The sequence below is a fragment of the Lichenostomus cassidix genome, chromosome 1Aa, assembly GCF_008360975.1.
Source record: "Lichenostomus cassidix isolate B80296 chromosome 1Aa, HeHo_3.0, whole genome shotgun sequence".
Classification (NCBI taxonomy): Eukaryota; Metazoa; Chordata; class Aves; order Passeriformes; family Meliphagidae; genus Lichenostomus; species Lichenostomus cassidix.
Window position 1 is genome coordinate 17727944 of NC_139480.1, and position 17645 is coordinate 17745588.

Below are 17645 nucleotides of genomic sequence, written 5' to 3' on the forward strand. Positions count from 1 at the left end.
ACTCTTCTTGTACAAGTACAAATTCCAACTGTAAATGCCCCCTAAGTATTAATTCTATTTAAATTTAATTCTGTTTATATCTTTACTAGCTTCAGGAAGACACTACATAATTTTGTTTTAAATTACCAAAAGCAAAACCTTTTCATTCTGGATTTTATTCCTGCAACTGGGTTGTTTGTTTTGAAGATAATCAAAAGCATATTTGCTCCACATACAATTAACTCGATACAGAAAAAGAAGAAAAATGGCTGATTGTAAATGTATTCAGAAATCTGGTGGGTTTTGGTTTTGGTCTGGTGGGTTTTTTGTTGCTGCCTTTTTTTTCTTTTAAGAATTAAGTTTGTTTCCTTACAAAATAAAAACCCTTTTTTCCCCCCAAAAAAGAAAGAATTCACAATGTTTAATATAAAAATTTCAAGGAATTAGTAGTAATTCCTGGTGTGATCCAGCACAAAATAATTCACTGTGTGTGATAACATGCTATCTATATAGAGGTACATAACAAAATTATCTAGATTATAAAATGGCAAATTAGAATATTTGGAAACCAAAGCTTTTTATATTAATAAAGATTAAGTAATTTCTATTATCACACTACCTTCAATTGATTGTACTTGAAAACTAAAGTACCAGATCCAATCTGCATGCTCTTTACAAGTTGTTAGGAAAAAGAACGGAAGTTGAGGCTTTCCAAAGAGGCAAACCAAAGCCCCAAAAATATAAAGACATTTCCCCCCACTAAATTTCACTTAAAATTTTCTCATGCTGTGACTCCAGCATTAGAATCATTAGTGTCCTCATCTGATCATTCAAAAAAACCCTAGCTAACCAACCAACAAAAAGAAAGCACCACCCCATACCCCAAGAAATCCCACAATTCAAACAAAAAAAATTCCCACCAAACAAACAAAAAAGAAACAACCTAAAAATCAACAACAGTCCCCTTTTCCCCAAATACAAACCCACCCTCCCTCCAGCTTTTGGAGCACATCTTCACTATTAATGTTTAAATTGAATTCCTATCTCTTTCATTCAAAGACACAAACCCCCCACATGCTGTTTTCATACCTGCAAGGGTTCCCAACAGAACAATGAAACAGAGTATTTATTTCAAAGGTAATATTAAAGTCATGGGAATGGCCATGGATGACATTAATGAAATATACATTAAGTAATTTCCTTATGGTGCTTTTCTTCCTCAAAGGTTTTATGCAAGCTTCTCAGATAAACAGAACTATGGTGTGCTAAGAAAAGATGTAATAAATGTTTTGAGCTGCTCTGCGCTAACTGTATCAAGATAACATTTTCTTTAAAATATTCTTTGGAGAAGTCTCATTAAGAGCACAATCTTACACTTAGATCCTTCAACTTTATTTAAAGTACACAGACTAAAGAAAAAAAACACATGAAGTGTCATTATACTTTGGGATTTTAACACTTCCATAAAATACTTAGATATACAAAGTGCCTCATATACAGTCATCAGTTTCATAATGTGAAAATATGCTTGGAGTAACACTCAGCAAAATGAAGCTATCCATGGCACAAGTATTTTTCATGCTCCTGCTTACAAGCGTTCTAGTTTTGGCACCATATGTCACGTTTCCATGTAATTTAACACGGGTTTTGCAAAAAAGCAACCAATTCATCTTTCCTACAGGTTTCAACTACGGGAAATTTTTAAAAAATCACATACCCATAGGTGTAATCTTAAAAACTGCATCATGAAACCAAAGAACCAAAACTTGGTTCAGTAAGTCTAACTGCCAAGGGCCAATACAAAAATTAAACAAAAATTTTCTGAACTGTAACTACTCAACTGTGAGGACAACCTGTTTCAAGTGCTAAAATCTGAAGATTAACAATCACATGTATGTAAAAAATAACAGGTATGTTAACTTTCCAGATGCATCCATTCAAATAATTTTGTAAACATTTACCTGTATCCAAGCGCTTTACAGGGGACTCATCATCAACCTCAGAATCTCCACATGCACTCCTTGATCTTTTCCTTGGGTGCAGAAGTGTCTCCAACCTTGGAAGGACTACAGACAAAAAGGTTTTGGTCCCTAGCTGTGGAGAAGTTGGCTGGGTTTCAGTGTTCTTTGCAGACTTTTGGGGGCTTATACTTTTCGATTTGCAGAAGAGAATGGATGTACGTCTGTTTACATCAGTTGATGACTCAGCTACAGCAGAAACAGTCGACTCATTGAGATTACTGTCAAGTAAGTGTTCTGGAGTGTGTCCATTTATTTCTTTCTGAATGGAAGTGCTATATAATTCATTATCAAATTTTACTCTTTTGTAAAGCTTACTCTGCTCTGGATTGAGTTCTACTGGTTTGAGGGTTGGTGGTTCTGAATTAGTCTCCAAGTTTGAAGGAAGAGGTAATGCATCTGATGGTTCAAGTTTAGGGGGAGATTTATCTCCTGAAAAAATTATAAATAGAGTGTGATTTTTGAAAACCTGTAGTTATAAAGTCTGTTATAAAACTCACTATAAATGTGCAGCCCACCAAATAAATTGTTGTCTGGAAACAAAGCATAACATTTTAAAAACAAAACTTGTCTAGCAACAATCTGTCCTAGTTAGTAGCTCCTACTTTTATACTGGGAATGTAACAGGGGTAGAAAAGAAGATGTTTATAGTTGGTGTTAACAATTTATACCTGGATAAGTACTTTTTTCTTCTCATGCAGTTATGTTAGTTTCATTAAGTAAAAACTACAAAATCTATTTTTTCATTAGAAAGTTGGGGTGGTGCATGATTATCTGTTAAATGCAATTATACTGCCATTCAAGTAAATTTTTAATATACATTTTATCTATTTCACCTTATCAATATTCACCGTACCTGCCTAAGAAAAAATTTATCAGATAACCAGTAAAAAAAGTATTTGTAAACTGTTCTACTTGAGTGAACTAAAATGTGTCACAAAATCTACACAACAGCATGACTTGTAAAGCTGTTTTACAGTTGTGGCCAAAAGTTTTATCTCCTAAAAAGTAATAAAAAATGGGGGACAAAAACCCAACACCTCCTGAAATCCTGCAGCTTGATTAGCCACTAGTTGACAAATAACACACTTGACAATGCAGACTTGATAGGAGAAATCAGAAAAACCACCCTCTACCATTTATCTCCATGCCCCTTCCCCCCTCATTTTAACTTTTTTTTAATATCATCATGTCCCAGTCAATTCCAGTAAACCCATGCTGGGGAAAAGACAATAGAGATATGACAGTGAGTGCATAAAAGTAGTTTCAGTTTTTCATTGCAAGTAATGGGAAAGAAAATACACATTCGACTATTGCAGCATTTCCTAAACTAAACAGAATGATGTCCTAAACCGTAATTATCAACTCAAAAAGATCTTAAAACCTTTCTAGCTTCCAAAAGAATCTTTAAAATATCAGAAAGGAAAGACTTATTCTAGAGTAACCGTATAACACCAATGTACTATTTATGCTATCATATAAAATATTTAAACTTAGTTAAATTTTCTATGCCACCTGTAAAACCCCCAAGTGTTTAAGTTCTCTGTTTGCAGTGGATATGTCTATGCTGTTTGGATTTGGCCCAGTAGTGTTTACTTGGAAATCAGTGACTTCTAAGAGCACAAAAATCTCTACCCCATTGTTTAAGGTTTAATCAAACAATAGCATAGTTCACATTAAAAAAAATTATTTTTTAAATATAGTATGACTATGGTCACCATGATTTGAAGGCACACAGGTATTAGAATTGGTAACTAATATTTCAGGAAGACAGCAGAATGGAATGTACAGTCAGATAAGCACATTTAATGTACCAGTAATTAAAAAATCCTGTCATTTAGAATCTCCAAGGTGACTTTCTTTGTTAACAAATTCTGATTTTCTTACAAGTAATTAGAAAATATGCACAAAAAGATTTAAGAACATAAAACCACCTGAGAATTATTCAGACAGTAAAACCTAAATTTCATGGGATTATTCTGGTACCATATTTTTCACATGATCAGAGACTGGAAACAGAATTGCAAGGGGGTAATTCACAGCTCTTTCAAAGTCAGCTCCTGTACAGATCCTGGGCACAGGATTCTATTACTTTTCTTATCTTTTTTGGGCAATTTGGGTTATTTACTTCTCTATGTACTATCTATCTGAGAACTGAAATTTAAACTGATTACTGTTACTCTTCACTAGATCAGAACCATAACAATACCAATTAACTAGATCAGGCCTTTCATTATGTTTTATTTAAAAAGCATACTGTAAATATAAGAAAACCACTACTGCTCACTGTGGACTATTTTTTCCACAAAAAAAAATAGCTGAAGTGAAAGGCTGTGGCATAAAAATGTTAAGCTACAAATAGAAAAAGTTGTGGATTAATTAGGTGCCAAAACCCACACTCCTAAATAACTATATTTAGTACCATCACTTGAAGATTAAAACCATATCCACATTAAAAAAAAAAAACAAAACCAACAAAACATTAAATATTTTGAGAACACTTAAAAGCTTCTGAACAAGATAATGTGCTGATTCATGTATGCTTTTTCTACCAACGCTCAAATCTCCAGCAAGTTCTATGTTTGGAATTAAACACTAAGTTGCTGTTTGAATGGCAGTTAAGGACAACCATTTTATTGACTTCAGCTTTCAAAAATTTTGATAGCATCAAGCTGCAACAGATAGAGACTATTTTATTTATTACCATGCTTCCGCTTTCCCTTAAGCTTTTTCCTCCTCCTACAAAATGTGTTTATTCAAAAATGAAACACATCTCTAACTCTCCTAAACAGAAAGTTTCATTTCTTAGAGCTAATAATAAAACAAAGTCAATAGAATTCTTGAGTGACAGATTTTTTTGCATCACTTAAAAATGTGCAATAAAAACCTCAGAAATTACTTTAAAAGCTAAAAATGCAAATATGATATCAATTGAAATATAAAGTTAGTCCTCCTAGCACACTGCTCTCATTGAAATCAATGGCAATTAGCCAAGAGTAGACACAGTTCTGAGACAAATGTTTTGAGGAGGAAGAGAAGCAGAAAGGGAAGAGCTGGCTAGATACGGCTGACTTGACTCTACAACATGAAGTTTGTTAAGTCTTATCAATAGTTAGTTTTATTTAAAATAGATAAATAAATAAATAAATAACCCCCAAACCTACCCTACCCACCCTCCTCCACAGTGTCTGGAGTAGAGAATAAAAAAGGCTACAAAGACAGGACAACAGCCAGAGTCTTCATTACCATGACCTAGGCTCACATGTTTCCTAACATATATTTTGACATTTAAGTGTATTTCCAAAAGTACAAAGACATTTTCCACTCAGGCATTTCCAAATGCTTTTCGTATGAGATTGTTTGCACTTTCATTTTTTAACACCTAAATTTTTAAAGCTTTGCTACCATGTAAAATAATGGAGGGGTTTTTTTTAAGATCATTCTACTCTTAAAATATTTGTTGTGATTCAGTAGCTATTTGCATATTTTAAAACTAGTATTTTAATTTTTGAAATTAGTATTTTAAATTTAACTCCCATTAATTTCTCAAACTCTTTAATTCACATCATTATTCACACTACAGCACCTGACTGAAGTGGTTAAGAACAGTACTCATTTAGACCCGGTTTACAATCTTACCTTCTTCTTCTCCATCTTGTTCTAATGCTGCACTTTCTTCTTCGAAACTTCCAATACCTGATTCTATTTGAGGAGCTTGGTTGTGTTGCTGACTTAGTTTGTTGCGAATAATGCTGATTTCTTTCTTTAACAGCTTTGCTCTTTTGCTTCTTGACCCACTGGATTTCATTGCACAGGTGAGATCAAGTTTTTCTAGCAGCTCTCTCAGCTGTTCTTCCAAGGACATATGTGCTCTGTTTGCAGGATTCAGTAATCTATCCACTGAAGTCAAAATATGTACAATTGAAAATGTGTTAGCATTTCCCAGAATATTTCTCAGAATAATAATATGAATTGGAGGGAAAAAATTTAAATTTGCATGTGAAAATAAAAAAATACTGCCAAAAACCTGTTTAGATTATAGTCAGAAATACTGAAATTAATTCCTACTATATATTTACTATTTGTCTTAATCAGCATTTCGCTTTAAAAAAACTAAGTAGTAGAGCAAAACAGTAAAGGGTCAGAAGGAAGACATAATTAATCCTTCCCACTCAAATAGATGAATTCCTTCTTGGTAAAGAAAAGGACAAAATTACGGTTATAAAAGAAATGTGTTAATTATTCTCCTCCACTGCCAAACCTTAGAAAACTCATGTGTACGTCAGAAGAATAAATTTTAATTCCCAGTATTACAAAGATGCTCAATTTTTCAACTGAGTAGGTTATTTAAGAATGTGCTGAAGTTTATGAAAACCGGCAGTCACTTTCCATGGCTTACAAGCATATAAAATCAGGTGAAAGAAAGCACCCAACTTAAAAACCTTTTCCGTGTAAGCTGTTAAATTAGGCTCTGACACCACTGAAATCAGAGTCTGGATAGCACTGATAGATAATGACAGATGTAGTAGAATAGAAACACCAGAATGTTTCAAGAAATGTTTTCAACGGGGGTGAGGAATCTAGTTGGCAAACTGAACAGCAACAATCCTAAACATCTGTATGGAACACAAGTGGTGTGTGCAATGAAAAATGCAACTTTCAAAAACAACTGAAAAACATCTTACCATCTTCCCAGGAGAAAGGCTGGGGTGACTCAAGTTTAGGCCGTTCTGATAAGTGCATTCCAGTTTCATTGTTGTAGCCAATTCCTTCAGCATCTCGCCTGGCTTGCCTGAGAACTACACCTCCTTGATCTCTTAACCGCACTGCAGCTCTATAAAATATTGTATCTTTTGCATTGTATTTCATACAGTTATCTATGATAAGATTGAAGTCTTCTTCAAACTCAGTCAGGTTTTTATAGCCTTGCGCTTCTAACCGTTTCCGCATGGTAGAGAAATCCATAGGATGTTTAATATGATCCAAATAGTCTGGAACCTTTGAATAAATAGTTAAAACACAAATGGGTAAAATTGTCTTTTTAGAGATAAAGTAACATTAGTTACTAACTGATCCACTTTTAAACATATTTTGTAACACCTTAATCCAAGAAATTCAAAATGTAACTTAGAATTGCACATCTTGATATTGCAAACATTTGCTTGACAACAGAAGGTTACATATTACAATATTCTGCATCTTGGGTAACAAGTTTGAGCTCTACTAAGAGAGCCTGAAACTACTTTGTTTTTAATTCTGTGGTTTTATGTACTCCTACTTCCAGGTAACTAGTGGCAGGATGACGGGAAATGGCCTCAAGTTGCACCAGGGGCAAATTGGCTATTAGGAAAAATTTCTACACTGAAAGGGTGGTTAAGGATTGAACAGGCTCCCCAGGGAAGTGGTGGAGCCACCATCCCTGTAAGTGCTCCAAACAAACGGGTGTGACTCTTTGCGATATGGTTTAGTGGGCATGGGCTTGGTAGTCTTTTTCAACCTTCATGATTCTGTGATTCCATGTATAATAAACATATTTGTATGCAGTATATGCACACACACACACATCTACACTCTAAATCTGCCTAGTTTCACGTGCAAGTAAGAACAGACTATCTACATTTCAATTTTTTATAACCTTTGAGTTTGGTTTACCAAATCATCTTATTAAAAAATATCAATATGTACCCAACATTCCATACAAGTATTTCCGGCAATTATTTTGGTGTATTAACAAAAAAAGGTTTTCATAGCAGTAAACCGTAACTCATAATGTTAATTATCAGAATAAAGATTAAAAGGTATCACTGATTCCAACTCCACATGTAATGACTTGTTTCTTGTACTGAAGTGCCACCAAGCCATGTGTAAACACCAGGAAACACAGCTGCAAACACACCTCTTTAAGGTTCACCGGCTGAGCAAATATACGAGCAGAATCCTTTTCCTGCAGCTGATCCAGAACCGATCGCAGAAGTACAGTGAAGGGAATAAGCTGAAGTTCCATAGTAACCTGCTCAATCTTGACCTAAAGAAGTAAGAGTTATTCAACTGAGCATTACTCATTAACATACTGTATTAAAGTTTTTTTGCAGTAATAGTATAGTATTTTAGATTTTAAATAAAATATAAGTACATTTAAGTAGATGAGTTCAGTACTACTTTCAACATCATCAGTTGGCATTTGACATAGGTTTTCAACTGATGATTTTATAAGAAAAAAATCAGTTTCATTCCTTTAACTCCGGGAACTCAAATTTGTATTTTATATGTAATACTTTTGTTCCACTTTTAAATGTATTTTTCTTTGAAAAGATGTTACATAATAACAGCATCAAAATTCACCAACAATATGAAAATAGCAAGAATTTAAGGATAACACACTTGAAATTAAATTTCAGTTGTACTGCTATGTTTGAAGTTCAAAAAGAGAATCTGATTTACAGGCTACAATAAGACCAAAACAAAGAGTAATTGGAAAGAATGTTCTACAAAAATTCTAAGGAAATAATTTCAAAAAACAGAATCAACATCCTCAAATACTTGAACATCCTTTAAATTTTTCATTATTTTTGAGTTATTTCAATTCCTCTGTAGTTTAACTTTCAGTCCATTTAAAGAGTTACCAGCAATGAAACAGTCTTGTTATGGCAAAAGTAAATTCTTAATGAAAGATGAAAGGTGTGTGCATATAATATGAACATGTAAATAAAGTATAAAGAAACTACATACATAAAATATGTCCATATAAATAATAATACACATGTATAGCAAGTGATTTGTGAATGCCCATGAATGATGCTTAGAATTCCAGAAAGCACTCCAGAATGGCAAATTATATTAGATTGCAATCAATGTTCACAGTTTGCAGAAGTGAAAATGAAATGGTGTTTTTATAAATAAAGACCACTAAAAACTCTTAAGAGCAAACATTTTGCTTTCACAGTTTTCATACAAAATTTTATTTTTCTGCATTATCATTTCCTCAAATCTCTTCTCCTGGCAATGTTAACTGCAGAATGTCATAAGACCTCAGATGCAGCTTTTATTATTCTTTTTTTTGTGACAGAAGAATAAAAGTGCTACTAAGTATACAGACATGTACTGGGAGAACCTGAACAGATCAAATCTTCCACAGTTCTTCAGAAACCAATCATATCTTTCCAAAGTCTAACAGAATGTCTTTTAAAATATTTTTTCTATACCAATGCACACAGCATGAGCAATAAACAGGAGCCGATAGTCACAGGGTTGCTAGAGAGCTACATCCTGATTTCCAATACTGAAACTTGGTGTGACCAATGCCATGACTGCAGTGTGACTATGGATGGCTACAGGCTGGTCAGAAGGGCCAAGAGGCAAGAAAGGGGCAGTGGGGTTTCCCTCTACATTGAGAAATGAATACATTGTGAGGAGTTGTCCCTGAAGAAATGCCATGAGCAGGCTGAAAGCTTAGACACCAAGGTGAGAGATGGCACCCTGTGGTTGGCATTAATTTCAGACCTAGGGGAGTCTACTGACAAAGCCTTCTTGTTCCAGCTACAGCAGGCATTGTACCCAAAGGCTCTTGTCCTGCTGCGGACTTCAACCACTCTAACATCTGGAAAAGTACCATGACAAGCAATAGACAGCCCTACCAGAGGGAATGTCATACAGGATCTGCTGGTCACCAATGCCAGGGAGTTAATCTGAGACATCAGGACTGGGGGCAGCCAGGGCTGCAGTTTTCATACACTAATGGAGTTAATACGCCTGAGGGATATGAGTCAGGTGACAAATAAAGTCAGAAATCTGAATTTTAGGAAAGCAAACTTCCATCTGTACAAGGAGTTAGGCCATAGGACTCCATGGGAAACTGCCCTCAGAGAGAGGAGCAGAACAGACCTGGGAGATCTTTAATGACATTTTCCATATAACACAAAAGCTTGATACCCAGCCTTAAGACACTGGAAAAGGAAAGCAAGAGACTGGCAGAGATGAGTGGAAACTTGACTGATCAGACTAGCAGACAAGAAGTGCATAGGCAGTGAAAGCAGGGACAAGTATCCTGGAAAGAGCACATGGATGCTGTCTAGTAGCCAAGCCACTATGCATGGTATTTGCAATGTCTTGGCAATGAAGTGAAGACCCAGGTGACTGGAGAAAGAGAAACATTGTACCCATAAAAAGGGCAAAAGGATAACCCTGGGAACTACCAACCTGTCAACCTCACATCTGTGCCTGCGAAGATCATGGAATAGACTCCCCTAGAAGCTATGTTAAGATTCCATGTTGGGAACAAGGAGATGATTCAGGACAGCCAGCACAGCTTTACCAAGGGCAAGTCCTGCCTAACCAACCTAGTGGCCTTCTATAATGGAGTAACTGTATCAGCAGACAAGGGAAGAGCTATGGATGTCATCTATCTGAACTTCTCTAAGGCCTCTGACATGGTCCCCAACAACATCCTCCTCTCTAAACTGAAGAGAGATGGATTCAGTGGGTGGACTGTTCCATAGGTAAGGAATTGGTTGGATGGCTGCAACCAGAGAGCAGTGGCCAGTGGCTCAGACCCTGGATGGAGATCAGTAATGAGTGATGTCCCTCACAAGTCTGTACTGTAATCAGTACTGTTTAGTATCTTTACCAATGACATGAGAACAAAGGATCGAGTGCACCCTCAATAAATCTGCAGATGACACCAAGCTAAATTGTGCAGTTGACACACCTGAAGGACAGGATACCATCCAGGACCTGGCCAAGCTCAAGAAGTGAGCCCCTTAGGAATGTCATGGAGTTCTACAAGGTTGAGTTCCAGGTCCTTCTGCACCTGGGTTGTGGCTACCCCAGGTATCAATACCAGCTGAGGGATGAACAAACCCAGCCTTGTCAAGAACTTGAGAGTAATGGTGGATGAAAACCTCAGTATGAGCCAGCAGTGTACACTTGCAGTCTAGAAAGTGAACTGTATTCAGGGCTGTATCAAAAAAGTGTGGCCAGCAGGTCAAGAGAGTTGATTCTGTCCCTCCACTCTGCCTTTGTGTGACCCCACCTGGAGTGCTGCATCCAGCTCTGCAGCTCCCAACATAAGGGCAGAAACCTGCTGGAGTGAGTCCAGAGGAGGGCCACAAATATCATCAGAGGTCTGGAGCTCTCATCTGAAGAAAGGCTGAGAGAGATGGGGTTGTTCAACTTGGGGAAGAGGCAGCCTCAGGGAGACTTTATTGCAGCCTCTCAGTAATTAAAGCGAAAGATGGGCACAAACTGATTTATTTAGTAGGACCTGTAGTGATAAGACAAGGGGTAACAGTTTTAAACTAAAAGAGGGTAGATTCAGACTACATATAAGGAAGAAATTTTATTTACAATCAGGGTTAAGCTCTGAATAACAGGTTGCCTGGAGAGGTGGTAGATGCCTTATTCCTGGAAAAATTAAATGTTAGGCTAAATGGGGCTCTGAACAACCTGATCTAGTTGAAGATGTCCCTGTTCATCAAAGAGGAGTTGGACTACACAATCCTTAATGTTCCTTTCAAACCAAGCCATTATATGATTCTGTGAAAATTTTATGTATTTTAAATAGCTTGAGTGCATACATGCACATGTTACTTGACCCTACATGAGGATTAAAATACAGCAGTCCTTCAACTGAAAAAACTGTGTGTGAGCATACTTAAATTATCTTTTCTTCAGAACAGTTTCACCAAATTAAAAGGTGCTCCATTTACCTGTTCTCTTTTTAATTTTTCACGCTTACGTATAAGTTCTATCAACAAACGCGCTCTTTCAAGATCATGGCGCAGCCTTTGCCAGTACTTCAATTTTTCTTTTAAGGCTTGCATTTCTTCATCATCTTCTCTCTAAGAAAAGAATCAAAACATTTTCATGAAATGAAAAATGCATACCTTTTTTTAAAAGATAGCTCTATACAATTACAGAATGCATGCACAGGAAAGAAGAAACTATTGTCTTATGGCAGTTGTCATAAGCTTTATGCTGCAACAACAGAAAACCTGTGGTGAGCATCCAGAGTTTCGCAAGGGTCTAACTGAAAACAAAATCTAAACTGGAAAATAATCCTGTGTCAAAGGCTATTGACAGCAGAATAAGCAACACAGCAAACAGCAACCTAGAAATACAACAGGGTGCAAAATACAATACAGCATTTTTGCATCAAAATCCAAACTAGGTGAACACCGTTTCTTCAGAAACTCCAGCCTGGTAGAAGCAAATTATTCATGTGGTCAACCCTGTCCACCTCTCCCACACCCAGCAGAACTAGGACACACTTGTAACAAAACAATATAATTATGGCTTGTGAGGACAGGAAATGAAAAGGTGTTTGTTAGATACTATAGTAACTTCAAATGGCATTGCAGATGAATAATGCAGCAATACGCCCTTTTAGAAAATGGATGAAAGAATTTACTTTACACATTTCTCAGAGTAAGTAATGTTTTAACACTTGCAGTATTTAGACTGATGTGTACATACAAAACCCAGATGTTTTTGCCCAGTGTGTTTGCCTTTACTATTTTCCATAAGAAAAAGGGAGGATATTGGAATACTACCTATAGGATTCAAACGGTATTGGTAATTCACCTGAAATGAGGCCATAAAGAAACAGAAGTCCAGGTATTAGTACCAACTATGCAAAAGAAACATCTGCTTAGAAAAATTATTACATTTTAAAAATTAGTATTTTACAACAGAATTTCTGAGAGATATCCAAAACTTTGCATGCTTGCCCATAACTAGCATAATGCAATACACACATGGTAAGTCATCGTGGAGGGAGGGTGCTCTAAAAGCTAAAATGAAAACAGTAGATTCCATAAGCTATAAAATATAGAAGACAGAGGAATGAAGAAAAGTGGCTAAGCAGATGAGCAACAAACATCATTACAAATTTTTACACTAAAAGCCATAAATTCCTTAAGAGAAGGATAATTTAGAAGTACCATAAGTCCTATAAAGGAAGCTTGTGCAATTTTTCAGATAGATGGTTCGAAAAACAGAATTACAAACACTGCAATTTTAAAAACATTATTTAATAGATTTGCCAGTGCTATAATTTTATCATCTCCATTGTATTGTATTGCTTCATATACTTTGTAAAAGTAAAGCTTAGTTTTATTCAAATCTCTGACTTCATTGAAATTGAAAATTCTTAAATACCAACTATCTAGAACACAACAATCTGGCAATAATAGTTTGTTCCTCTTTTCAATAACCAAAAAAATAACAACATCATAAAAACTGGAGTTAGAAATTTCTTGGTCCGTTTCCTAAATCTATTACAACTGACAGTTATAATTTCTTTTAAGGAGTTAAATCTTGGCATAGACACAAGATAATTTAACTGCTGGGGTCAGAATAGTTCAAAGCAAACTCTGACAGAAAATATCAGTATTTTCAATTACTTATAATATTTTCAATAACCTTCAATTCCTTAAAATTCTCAAGAGACTCACTGAAGTAGGAAGTCTACACTGCCACTAATTGCTGCTCTCCTACACCTCTTAATCTCTGAGTATAGACCCCATGTGTGGAAAAGCAACCTGACTTAACTGACATAGCTGTAACTATTTTTTCAGTTCTACTGTTTCTCAGGACCAAAATGAAGTTGTGACTGCCAGAAGAAGGCTTGTCCTCCCTTTGCTTGCAAACATTCAGAGTCTGCTCTTTAGCCCTATGTAACTGCACAATTTAAGAAAATGGGGAACCGAGCCTGGTGAAAGTTAAGCCAACGAAGCTGTACTAGTTTTAGGGCGGTCAGGAAACTTAAATACCGCAAGAAAAAATAATGATGCAGCAGGCCTTAGGGTAGTTTATTAAAGACTTAAGTATCTGGCTAAACTTCAAGGTGCAGTTGCATTCCAAAAAAAAATTCTTTTACTTGAATCAGTTGTTTTACCAATTTTATTTCATAAAGTAGCCACACACTTGTCAATCTGCAGATGTGACCCGAAATATCAAGAGCACCCTGCTTGCCTTTTTTTTTGTGCGCACAAGAATGGCACTCTGGCTCGGGGATTAATAGCAAGCCTCCCATTTTTTGACACTTCTATGCAAAGTAACGTTGACAGACAGTTTACTTAATAGCTAAGATAACCCTCCTTTGCCCTAACCTCATTAGTATCTGACATACAACATATACTGTAATTTGTTTGAAAGATTCAGGCAAGTTGAAAAGAGCATGATGCACTGGTTTCCAACAACCAACCACTAAAAACTTAAGATATACAGAGTTCCTTTGACAATTTCTAGCTTTCTGACACAGAAAATTTCTATTACCATTCTGGTAGAGCTTTTCTACTTCCAAGTCTTTCTTTTTATAACTTTTATAACCAAGTTTCACTTGGCTGATGACACAAGAAAAATTTATAAAGAAACTCTCGTTTGGAGAGGGACTCTTTATCAGGAACTGTACTAATAGGACAAGGAGCAATTAGCTCAAATTGAAAGAAGGGAAATTTAACTTAGATATTAGGAAGAAATTCTCAACTGCGAGGGTGGTGAGACACTGGAACGTGTGGCCCAGAGAAGCTGTGGATGCCCCATCCCTGACAGTGTTCATGGCCAGGCTGGATGGGGCATTAAGCAACCTGGGATAGTGGAAGGTCCACGGCAGCAGGGTGGAACTACATGATCTTTAAAGCCCCTTCCATTCTAACCCATTCTAAGTCTATGATTTTCCAATGGACTTAGTTCTTGCTGAACACAGTATTACCTAGAAAAGCTAAAACTTATACGTTTATTAATACTGAGCAAAGTGGAAAACATTTTTAAATCTACACAAAGAACATGCACCAACTGAGAACTAGTTTCGCCATTAGTATGCTGCCAGTCTCTCCATACTAGCAGGAATACTGTTAGTATAGCACCAAATCCCTCCTTATGCTGGATGTGAACGTGTGAGAATAGCCTCACTCCTTACACAGAGTGTGACTTAATATGATACAAACAAAAATAGAATGACAGTGATGAAACTGGACCTTGAGCAATACAATTAATTTTTATTAGCATGCTCTGCTGCACTTGTATGCCAATCAGACAAAACCATTTAGTGGTTGCAATTTGTGTTCTTAATGAAATCTTCGGTGCAGGTGTGAGTTTAAGTCATCAGCACCTTCTTCTTTATTTCTTTTAACAGAAGTTTTAAACTAACTTCACTACAGCAGCAACAAGCTTTTGCACTTAAATTTCACACCTTATTTTTATTCAACCATTCTTTAAGTTCAGGCAAAAAAACTAAAATAATGAGGATGTAAATTTATTAGAGTATTCCAACACCTTTCCTTAATTTCTAGGTGGAGAGAGAAGCAGGAGTATAAACCATTCTCTTGGAGTGAGATGCGAGAGTATAAACCATTCTCTTAAAGAGTTCCTTGTTTCTGCAGATGGGGAGGCATTATATGTAAGCACAGGTCTGTTTGCCTGGTTTAGATCTCTTAGACCTTCAAAAGTATACCATAACTGAACTCTGAAACACATTTATTAGTAAGTAAATCTAAATCATGAAGACCACTCCCTGCTAAATTTGTTCTAGTAAACAAAGGGATCAAAATCACCTTCCATTAGGCATCCTGAAAGCACTTTCAGGGTTTTGGTTCTTCATTATAACGCTTCTTTCCCATTTAAATAACAACAAAAAAACCTCTGAATCTGAATTACATCACTGTTTATATTTCTTTAATTAACTGAAAATCTGTGTAGGTTCCTTGACATTCTGACCTCTCATATAAAATAAAAAGTATTTGCTCACCTGGACTGAAATTAACAAAATAATCATGCCTATCTAAAAATTTTTAAGGTGCTCTCACAACAGCTATGACATAGCCATTTATTAATGTCTTCATTATAATTAGGTTTATACTTGGAAGTAACAAAATACATTAAATGCCTTGCAGTTATGACTGCTTTTATACATACATATTGAAGGTGCTATGGAAAAGACACAACGTCATACACAGGACACTTGCTATTCACTGAAAAGCACTGACTACACATTTTTCACCAACAGAATTATTTAATACTCAGCTCACCCTGAAACTAGTTTTTACTTTTCAAAAGAATAAATTTTTTAACAGAGCAATAAAGAGCTTCTGATTTATTTAGAAGATGATTTTATTATTTCCTTATTTAAGAATCATTCTCAAATTAGAAAAAAAAAAATTAAAACACTGTTTGTACCAAAGTGTAAACATGCAATTGAATTTTAAACTGCTCATATAAAAGGCTTATTTTATTCAAACATCAATTACAATAACAGTTTTATTGTGATAGTCCTTATTTAAATATAGAGAAAAGTTGCAGCCTCATCATGCCATCCCAGAAGAAAACTGGTATATATAACTTTTTAGACACTAACTATGGTCTAGTTGTACAGTGCTACAATAGCACCACTCTTACATGCTTGACTTTAGTATTTTATAAGGACTCAAGATCATTTTAAAATAAGTTTATTATCTGAGTAAATGAATTTCAACTATTATTAAGTAACACTAATTAGGTACACTGACAGGTATCACTCTTCAGAACTTCTCATGCAGAAGTAAAAGATTAACCAAAGGTCAGAACAAAGAAATACAGAAACAAGGAAAACAAGATAAACAAGTGGACGATTTACATTCAAAGTTAACTCCTCTAAAAGGAATCCATGTAAATGGAGTTTGAGAATCTCAGCTATGAGGAAAGGCTGAGAGAGCTGGAACTATTTAGCCTGGAGGAGAAAAGGCTCAGGGGCAGAAATCTCACCAATGCACATAAATACCTGAAGGGAGGATGCAAGAAGATGGAGCCAGGCTCCTTTCAGTGGTGCAGAGACAGTACAAGAGGCAATGGCCACAAAGAAAGAATGGACAGCAGAAATCTCCTATTTTTATTTTTTTTTTATCTGTAAGGCTGACCAATAACTGGCACAGGCTGTCCAGAGAGGCTGTGGAGTTTCCAGCCTTGTAGATATTCAAAAGCCAACTGGATATGGTGCTGGACAACCTGTTCTAAGTGGCCCTGCTTGAGCAGTGGGGTTGTACCAGATGACCTCCAGAGGTCCTTTCCAATCTCAATTATTCTGGAAATGATTAATTAGCTTTTCCAAATGAAAAGCTAAAAAAATAGACAATCACAAACATGACAGATCAAATAATTAGGAAGCAGTGTTGACCACAGTATTTTTATGATTACATCAGTCAGTGACCTAATTAGAAACAGAAACACAATTCTACCAAAAATAGTAGTTTCACTTTGGGGGAGTGGGGGGGAATTTAATTTAACACAAGTAAATTTGTCTAATATTAATTCCTAAGTTTCAGAGGCTATTTTACAGGAAGTCAAATGCCTGGAGAATGGAAAGAACACAGCCAACTACACATTCCATTCAATTAAAAAAAGGTAACTGGCACACAGTAAGAATTTCCACATTATGATGCTTCACAGCATTTCGAAGTTTACACACATGGATCCACACAATTCAGAAGTTTTAATTGTTTTTGAAGCTATCCAGTGACTTGAAACCAAAACAGACCATCTGGAGTCGTCGTTTTGATGTTCTTCAGCAACTTTCTCAAAGGAGTGTACGACTAAATTTATGCTTGTCTACAATCCCACTTAACCGTGCCAAAAGTGAAACCAGAAACAGGTCTTTGAACTTCATCATCAACTTGCCTT

At 35.9% G+C, this 17645-nt stretch overlaps 1 protein-coding gene across 5 annotated transcripts in view; it reads right to left on the reverse strand.

Moving 5' to 3' along the window:
* BRD1 (bromodomain containing 1) overlaps positions 1-17645 on the reverse strand; it is a 55508-nt gene that overhangs the window by 20445 nt on the left and 17418 nt on the right. For 3 of the 5 annotated variants that reach the window (XM_085041534.1, XM_085041531.1, XM_085041543.1), the window contains exons 4-8: positions 11702-11833; positions 7894-8022; positions 6683-6995; positions 5637-5897; positions 1941-2429 (exon numbers count right to left, since the gene is read on the reverse strand). In XM_085041534.1, the coding sequence (XP_084897660.1) occupies positions 1941-2429; positions 5637-5897; positions 6683-6995; positions 7894-8022; positions 11702-11833 (1324 nt within the window). The remainder of the gene's footprint in view (positions 1-1940; positions 2430-5636; positions 5898-6682; positions 6996-7893; positions 8023-11701; positions 11834-17645) is intronic. The other 2 variants (XM_085041538.1, XM_085041541.1) reach the window with 2 other exon arrangements.